General features: G+C 33.5%; 1 protein-coding gene across 2 annotated transcripts; it reads right to left on the reverse strand.

Annotated features, from left to right (window-relative positions):
* Positions 1–959: 959 nt before the first annotated feature.
* LOC134718549 (zinc finger protein ZFP2-like) lies at positions 960–8,444 on the reverse strand. Of its 2 annotated transcripts, none has more exons than XM_063581152.1 (2): positions 8,372–8,444; positions 960–2,750 (listed from the first exon to the last, which is right to left on the reverse strand). In XM_063581152.1, exon 2 carries the CDS (start codon positions 2,747–2,749, stop codon positions 989–991), a length of 1,761 nt encoding a protein of 586 aa, XP_063437222.1. In that variant the 5' UTR covers position 2,750; positions 8,372–8,444; the 3' UTR covers positions 960–988. The 2 variants fall into 2 exon arrangements, with proteins under 2 accessions (XP_063437222.1, XP_063437221.1); XM_063581151.1 differs by lacking the exon at positions 8,372–8,444 and adding an exon at positions 5,299–5,401.
* Positions 8,445–9,898: the final 1,454 nt, after the last annotated feature.

Genomic DNA, 9,898 nt, shown 5'->3' on the forward strand with positions numbered 1-9,898 from the left:
AGACAAAAAAAATAACAGTAAAAACATAAGATATATTTTGCAATGTATGGTCGGCTGGAATGAAAGGTCGGAAATTTGGAATGTCATTGGAAAACAGGGGTATGGTGTATAGTCACTCTGAACAGCATATAACAAAATGATGAAAGAGACACTCGGTTTAACATGTTTATAACCTTCGTTGACTGCCTGGTTTTAGTTACAAAACAAAACATTGTATAAAACTCCCTGATCATTCCGATTGTTCACACTATCATGAATATCATTACTAAAATAAACTTGTACATAATTTATATATGTACAAAATACACACTCAAGAATACATATATATATGTACAAAATACACACTCAAGAATACATATATATATCATGTATATAGATATAGGAAGATATGGTGTGAGTGCTAATGAGACATCTCTCCATCCAAAAAATGGTACCAAACCTTCTCCCTTTTTCTGAAACAATAGCATAACATCACAATATCATACATGAGATAGTTTAGTTAGTAGTAACTATTCAAAACAGTTAACTGACATTTGTCGTCATCGATTGTTTAGATGGATACCATAAAAACGATAATTTTTATGAACGTAAAAATCATTTAACCTTAATCACTGTACATGGTTTACTCAGAAAATGTTACATGCTAAAACATGGTCCGTTCTGCTTTTTAACGTTGACAAAGTAAATGACATATTATATAATGATAAGACCTTACTATATCATAATTGACGCAAGACGCTGAAATTTAAGGCCAAATAAAATAATATGTGCGTTTCCTATTACATCTTAGGAAAAAAAAAGGGTAGGTAGATATAGGTAGGGATTTTTTTATTTAATTGATTCTATTCATTTGCTATTCAAATGGAGAGACATTCTGACTTTCAAAGTGAAAACTGACCAAAACCTTTCAGATAGGGTATTCATCATGTTCATAAACTTAAAATATAGTGTAGGGAAAATGGCCTTATACTGATGGTTTATATGATAGTTAGTCCATATTCTTAAATATATCCTTTTCACTTCGTTTCCTTTTCCTTGTTTTGTTTTCCTTGTTGTGTGATTTCATGTGAACACTAAGATAACCTTCTAGTGCAAATGTTTTTCCACAAATTTCGCATTTCTGGTCTTTGGTCCCGTCGTGTACAGATTTCAAATGACAATTCAAACCAAATCTTGTAGTAAATCCTTTTTCGCAGATTTCACATTTAAAAGTTTTTAGATCCACATTTTCCAAGTGTATTCTGGCATGTTTCAACATAGAATGTTTGTCGACGTACGCACGATCACATACGTCACACTTATACGGTTTCTCACCCGTGTGTATCCGTTTGTGTCTGTTTCTTGCTGCTGATTGGGTAAAACATTGACCACATACGTCACAACTGTAGGGTTTCTCTCCAGTGTGAATTCTCATATGACGTTTCAAGTAGTCATTACAACCAAAGCCCCGCCCACATACTTCACAATTATGTGTCATATCACCAGTGTGTCGTCTCATGTGGATATCTAAAGCAATTTGTTGTACAAACACTTTTGGACACTCACCACATCGGTATAATTCGCCATTATGGTTTTTCTCGTGGGTTAGTAAAGCGGACTGACAAGAGTATTCTTTATGACAAATGTTACATTTGAAATCTTTTGTAATAACCCTTTTTGGTTTTCTCTCCTCCTTTGGTTTATGCGTTTCCAAATGTGTATACATGCTGGAACTTTGTTTAAACCCTTTACCGCATATGTAACACTTCCATGGTCGGTCTTCAGAATGAGTTGATTTGTGCTTCGTCAGATTCCCACGCACATAGAAAATTGCATTGCAGATTTCGCATTTGTATTCAGTGTTATGGGTATGAGTATTCAAATGAGATTGTAATGCCTGGTTGCTTCCATAAGTTTTTTGACAAAATTCGCATGAAAACATTCCTTCACCCGTGTGTTGAATCATGTGTTGTTTTAACCTTGTGGAAAGACTAAAGCTTTTTGCACAAAGTTTACACTGAAAAGGCTTCAGTCCAAGGTGAGTTTTAGCATGTCTTGATAACTGAAATTGATAATAGTATGTCTTATCACATTTATCACACGCATATCTAGATAGTCCTTCTTCGGGATGGTGTCGGCTCATGTGTGCCGGAATACTGTATTGTGAGCTAAATCCTTTATTGCAATATTTACAGATATGCTTCTTTTCGCCAGTGTGGGAGGCTTGATGTTGTTCCAAATAGCTTCTGTTTCCAAATCGTCGTAAACAAATATTGCATTGATACTTAGACTTAGACATGTTGGAGTCATTTTCCTTCGAATACTGATCGGATACGTCACTTCCGGAATTACTTTCGTCGTCATCCTCATGGTAACTTTCATCGTTTCGATACTCCTCGTACGTTTCTAGTCCGTCTTTGTCATAAGTATCCTCATTATTTCGTGTATTCAGGTTTTCATGTTTGAATTTCTCCGCCTCGTATTCATAATTGAATGTCTCTTCCTCGTTTTCTTGTTTGAATTCCTGTGCCTTGTTTTCATGTTTAAAATTCTTTGCTTCGTGTTGGATATTGTCATTGATTTGTTCGGTCTTTATCGAGACTTCAGCGTTACCAACTTTAATCTTGCTGTGACAGTCATAGTTTTTCACTTTCGACGGTTTGTTGTCACAAGCTTTTAAAAGACTGCATACGCTATCCTGCTGGTCTCCCCCGAAACTAACATACTCTTGTTTTACAACAGACATCGTGGTACTTTCATCTAAAGACATCCTGAAACAGAATAAAAGTTTTATTTTTAGATATTAATCCAGAATGTTCTAAAATCTTATGCACTGGACGTTAAGCAACCAACAATCAATCAATCTAAAATCTTATGAAGGTACGAAAAAGTTAACAAATATCTTGTCTTAGGGAGGGATAAATCCTACTTTCTTGATTGACAACATACGTTTGGATGACTGTCGGCATTCCAATGAGAACGAATTGTGCCCCTCTTCTTGCCGACTTGTTTCTTTATGATTATGGGGCTGACTTCATACAGAAAGTTCTTAGGAAAAAAGAAAAGAAGTTAGCAATATCTTTAAACTCTACTTTCCGCTATAAAGATGATGTTCTCTCACTACATAATTCAAAATTTAGATTATGTCGAACGCATCTCTCCCATCGAAATAGAGATAAAGGATACTACAGATCTAGATACAGTCAAGTACTAGTATGTGCCATCACGAGTTGGTTGACCGTTATGGAATAACTGTTTAACAGATGATATCGGATAAGTTCCTTCAATCCATTTCCCTTTTCGCCACGAATGTGACCTACCGAATTAGACTATTTACCGGATTTGTAATAACATAAGCAACACGACGGATGATGTGGAGCAGGATCTGCTTATCCTTCCTCAGTTTTTACAGGGTTTTGTGTTGCTTAATCTTAAGTTTTATATGTTGTGACTTGTGTCTCATTATTTTTCAGATTGTTTTTATCTATTAGTTTGACTGTTCCTCTGGGACTTGTGTCCCTCTTTTATTACAGACCATTGTTTTGTGAACCAGTTAAAAAGTATGATCAACAACTTGTATGGCAACTCATACATATATATGTGGCTCCTGCAGATCTTAAAGCTTTTGATTTTTTTTTATTATATGTTTTCCATGCAACTTTTAGAACTAGTTTTGCTTTATTCATTTCGTCTTCTTTGCATGTGATTATAATCTATTATAATAGTGCTTTACTTTTTTGTACTTGCTTTTATATATGAACATTTTTGCTTTTTCAACTATAGCTGTCTTATTTTGTATGTCTAATATGACCTAATATGATAGTGTATGTTTTATATGTCCTATTTGTCTTAATATTGTATGTGTTGCTATTGTTGATCAATGTCGACAAGCTGTCTACATGTATATATAACATATATATAAGTACGTCTGAGTCAGTGACAACCCTACAACAGATGTATCCATCGGATCGCCATCAATGATGGTGATACATGGCTGTGTACATAATGTATTGTTTGGTTAACATATATATATACAGAGCTTATGTTTGTAATGTTCATTAAACCCTTACTTACATGTAATACAATTTTCTATTCTACTCTCATCCTATTATATTGTGACAAAGTCACAGAACAGTCAATGAGTTAAAGGTGGCCGCTTATCGGAAAACGAAGAAGAAGAACGCCATTCAGGGGTACAACTGTCTGTGTAATGTAATGGTTTAGTAAAAACCGTAAAATTGGGGTTAAAACTCTAATTTGGCATTAACATTAGAAAGACCATATAATAGGTAACATGTGTACTAACAGGACTAAGGTTCAAGTTGATTGGCCGTCAACTTCATCAAAATCTACACTGACCAAAAACTTTAACCTAAAGCAGGACAGACGGACGAACGGACGAACAAACGGAAGGACGCGAGAGCCGTGGTGTAATGGTTATAGCGCATCGGACTACAAACACAAAGGTTCCTGGTTCAATCCCCGTACCGGGCAGAAAATTTCAGAAACCAAATTTTTGGCTCTCCCTTGACACCATATGCGAGGATGGTTTTGAGGAAAACGATGATAATCCGTTGGAAGGGGATGATGAATGGACGGCCCGTGTTAAGAGAGAGCAATATTTTTGGAACGTAAAGGACACCCTTGTAGATATTGAATAAAGAGCAGGCTAATGCTCTACAAGGCAACGCCCACACCAGCAAAGTGGAGAAGGAATAATATAAGTTGCAATAACTTGTTTCCCTATCCACGATAAATAAATATGTTTAAACTAAACGGAAGAACGAACGGACGGACGAACATAGATATCTGTCTATCTGTCTGTCTATATATAAAAAAAAAGTAAAAACACAAAAATACTGAACTCCGAGGAAAATTCAAAAATCAAAATCAAAAAGGAAAATCAAAAATCAAAAGGCAAAATCAAAAGTCCAAACACATCAAACGAATGGATAACAACTGTCATATTCCTGACTTGGTACAGGCATTTTCTAATGTAGAAAATGGTGGATTGAACTTGGTTTTATAGCTAGCTAAACCTCTCACTTGTATGACAGTATAAATACATGTATATCTATGTTCAACTATGTCATGTATGCTACATTTTAGTGTAAACTCAAATATATTCCGTTTGGAACTTTTATCTTAAAGCAACTTATATTTCAACATGATATCTATCTTGAAATAAAATTTAACTCTTATTGTGAATACATGTATATTAACTTGAACTATAAAAATGATAAATAAACAAAAAGAAAGATCATTCCTGTCTTAAAATGATTTTAAATTACAAATTTACAGCTATCATACTATACTCACACTCAGGAAACGTGTACAATTAAATTCCCAATATTTCGTTGATAAAACTATTTATTCAAATTTCCTAAATGATATAAAATGTCTAGCACTATACTAAGAATAATCCTTAAATCATATGCTGAAAAAAGAAGTCATTAATTATTTATAAAAAAAAATTATAACTGAAACTGTACATTTGAGTAATCTTGTCTCGTTTTCCGTGATAATTACTCGCTTACGCTCGTACTCAATTATAAAAAGGGATTATCATTCTGTTACATATACCTTCGGCACAACTGTGGATAATAATTAAATAATGATGATTATGCCCCGAACCAAGATTAATCGACTGATTGTTGGTTGCTTATCTTCTGGCCAGTGTTATGGCATGCTCAGGACAAGAACGAATCAACAATGGGCTCTGTTGTGTAGGCCTGTACAGCGATGAAATGTGGGAAATACGGACGTTTGCTAAACAAAAAAAAGTTGGATAGGGGAAGAAATGATGCCTTGCAATAGGCAACTTTCCGATTGAATTATCTCAAAATAGGTGAAGATTTATTTAGAAAGCACATAAAATTTGCGTATATACTTGATATTAAAGTTCATAAAATTTGTCCTAGAAAACAAATCTCCAGATTTTCTGGAAAAAAAACGTAATGTTATTGAAAAATAACTATCCGTATTGATTTTGTATAGCAATTTTGGATTGTAAAAATGCAGTCCACAATCGTCTTGGTTGTTGTTTTTTACTGACCTGCAAATTTTGAAATGTGGACGACAGCTTTTTTTTTTTTATTAATTTTTCAACTAAGGCAAGATAACAGTGATTTCTTGAATTATTTACAGTTTAAAATTTTTAGTGTTTATTTTTCTAAGGGAATGTTAAAGAAAATTTCATTCAAGAATTGAATGCTTCTTATTGTAAATTCATTGGCGTAAAAGCGCGTTGATCGAAGCACATTTTGAATGAAGCGAAGAGAGCGATTCATTCTTAAAATGTGCATACGGTCAATTTATACTTTTTAAATAGCATGTGCACTTTTGTGTCATCATGAATGTTAAACTTCATTGGGATATGAAGGTGGATTTTAGTATGACGCACAAGCGTTGTAATCCTATTAAAACAACGGGTTCTTCTGAATCATGCATGTTTTGTAATTATATTCATTTGTAGCAAGAAAAACATTTTTTTTCACACAATGTCTCTTTTAATATCTGACAGCATATTATAAATACTATCTTCACGAGTTTTATTTCAGAATTTTTATCTGAAAGAACATGCAGAATTTATTTTTTTTCACAACGTATTTTTCATATATAATGAACGCAAATTTGGCCAATTTTTCATAATTTGCAGTTTTAAAAATAGCACAGTGACCCATACTTTTATTTTCTACACATTTGTAACGTTTTAGAAAATTCGATCGGAGGAAATATGTATTACCGATCTATAATTTGCTAAATCGATATAGGTTTAGTTGCTCGCAGTAACTTCGTTTTTCTTTTCTATTAAGCAATGTTTAATAATTACATAAGATGTATGTTTCATTATGATACGTTATTCTGATTGGCTAACAGCACATCACATGTTATTCCGTAAACAATTGCATGAGACTGTCACAATAACATTTATCATGCATGATGACACGAGGTCCCACAATAAAGTGCACAGGTGAATTAAATAAATCTGGATAAAAATCGTGTTTTCCTGATCCTAGCTAAAAAATGTAATTAAAAGTATTAAGGTGGTATGGGAGTCTAAAATAAAAATGATAGAATTTGTTCATACTTTGCCAAAACGTAGTATCTATTGATATATGTTGAAAAATATAATAAAAATGATAGGTCACCGCGCATTTTCTCAAGCTACAGGACGTGACAAAATGGCACAATTTGTATGGATTATACAGGAAAAAAACACCATTTTGTGATTAGAAACTAAACAAAGTGATAGAATTGTTAAATACTTAAGGAAAAGATAGCTTTCAGACAATGCTTTGTGAATATCAAAAGAAAATATGGGGTCAGCGTACGTTTTTTCCGGCTAAAATACTAAATAGGAAAATTCCATGTAGAATCCTTCAGAAAATGCACAGTTTTAGAGTTACCTCCCCTTAAAATGCCGATTTTATTTTTTTTTTAACAAAAACAACCAAAAATAATCAACATTTGCAAAAATATTAATAATTATAAGTTATATTCTTATAAATTGGTTTATTTAAATGAAAATTCACATTAAATATCTGCATTCCTGCGTAAATCTGGACCTTTGGTTCTCTGTTTTTTACAATCCAAGATGGAGGAAGACACCCATACCACCTTAAATGCTTCTTTTTGTAACTTTATAGGGTTGTAAAAGCGTTGACCGTGCGTACATTTTTAGAATGAAGCGCGCTTCATACAAAATGTACTTCGGTGAACGCTTTTACACCCCAATAAATTTACAAAAAGAAGCATTCAATTCTTAAATAACATTATAAACCAACATATTATAAATACAAACACATTTGTCCAATACATTTAAATGGACTATAATTAAACAATTCATAATCATATGACTCAATAAACTGCATTCTTATGACTCAATAAACTGCAAAAACCGTCGAAGTTACTGTGAGGGAGCACTTTCGATAAATGACACCCGCAAATTTTCTTTATCAGTTTATATAATATAACGGGACCCCACCTTTTAAACCGCCAAAGTATTTCACGAGCATATTTTACCCATCTATATTTATAACCAAAACAAGAACTAGTTATACAACTTCTCTCACTAACCTACTTTGAACTTATAAATAGTATCACAGGGAAAAAAACCCAAGTCTCCAACGAAAAGAAATTTAACAACATTTTTTTCTCAAAAAGGGGGGGGGGGGCGCCTCTGTTTTTATAATTTGTATTTTGTTTTGTCTCGAGCTCATGCTTTATCTTATATTTGGTATTATTTCAATAATAGATTATTAATATGATCATAAATGTAACACCCATCTATGATATGATACTCTTTTTAATAATAAATATTTAAAACTTGACATATATATGTATATATACCGTTAATAAAAAAATATTTCTAAAGTGTTGTTTCACTTACCTTAAAATAAATATACAGCTATAGTTTCAATAAATGATAACCTCTGCCACCGGTGCGGTGTGTACAAATATTCCTAATATCATAGTCATACAGAGCACGACAAATAATACACTTAGATAGTATACCAATTAGCACCTATAGGGGCTCAGCTAAGGGTTTTATGCAGACGCGAAAGACAGTATGTACATTAATGACAGTGGCGGTTCCATAACGGTTTATTGACGGGGGACTGATATTGATATTATTATTAGAGGGGTCACTACACACATGAATTGATTCAGTGCTTCCCTATATATAAGCAACAAAATTTTCCACACGAAAATGGGGGGAGGGGGCGAACCTCACAGCCCCTCCCTTTGGATCTGCCTGGGAATGATCATTAATAATTCATCATTTTAAGTAGCATATATCAACGGAAGAATATTCATGATTGACAGAGCTTGTAGGGAATAATTCAAGCAATATATTGTTACTGTTTAAACTGCATGCAATATTAATTTAAACAGTTTATGTAACATTGCCGAAGGGACTCGACAAAAAAAAAAACGTTAATCACGGTGTTATTTTTTTCATATTCATTCCCTATCTCTTTTTATTTTACAATGATTCACTTTAACACCAAAAAATGAGGGTACACCCGGTCTCATTTAGAACGTCTGCATATTTTTCCATGTGTGCATACAAAAGTTAACTAAAGCGACTGAATAGCCCGAGGGACCACATCCTATATGATCTTATATATACATGATATATTCAGGCGCAGATCCAGAAGGGGACATGTAATTCATTGGAACCCCCCTTTTTAAAATGGCTGGATCCGCCCCTGATATATATATGGTGATAAGCTTTTCCATTCAATTTTTGTTAATGGCTTTTTAAGATACTGTTCAAACTCTACGATGTCATTATGTATTTGCCACATATCTTTTTTTCCTGATTAATAAACCATGCATGACAGCTATTGCTTGAGTAGCTTAAAGCCTTTTAATTGGAAGCTAGTGACGTTCCGCTATTATCCACTCTAAGGTCCGTATCTTTCAGATCTGGTTTATATATATTCCCAAATAGTGTAATAATTTTAATATGTATCTCTGCTTCAAGTGGGAGCAATCCAGATAATAAATAGACAGCAGGGTCAGCCACATTTAGGTTGAATCTGCTTAATCCACCTTAAATTATGTTGTTTTTGTATAAGATCTAAATTTTGACCTGATGCCGCGGGTATCAAAACGGGATATTTGTTTATTTTCTTTGGTTACATCTTCTGACATCAGACTCGGACTTCTCTTGGACTAAATTTTAATGTATGTACTGTTATGCGTTTACTTTTCTACGTTGGCTAGAGGTATAGGGGGAGGGTTGAGATCTCACAAACATGATGTTTAACCCCACCACATTTTTGCGACTGTCCCAAGTTAGGAGCCTCTGGCCTTTGTTAGTCTTGTATCATTTTAATTTTAGTTTCTTGTGTACAATTTGGAAATTAGTATGGGGTTCATTATGATCACTGAACTAGTATATATTTGT

Source organism: Mytilus trossulus, chromosome 5, assembly GCF_036588685.1.
Source record: "Mytilus trossulus isolate FHL-02 chromosome 5, PNRI_Mtr1.1.1.hap1, whole genome shotgun sequence".
NCBI lineage: Eukaryota > Metazoa > Mollusca > Bivalvia > Mytilida > Mytilidae > Mytilus > Mytilus trossulus.

Excerpts from the sequence above, each read along its gene's own strand:
- LOC134718549 (XM_063581152.1), bottom strand. The coding sequence starts at position 2,749 with ATGTCTTTAGATGAAAGTACCACGATGTCTGTTGTAAAACAAGAGTAT.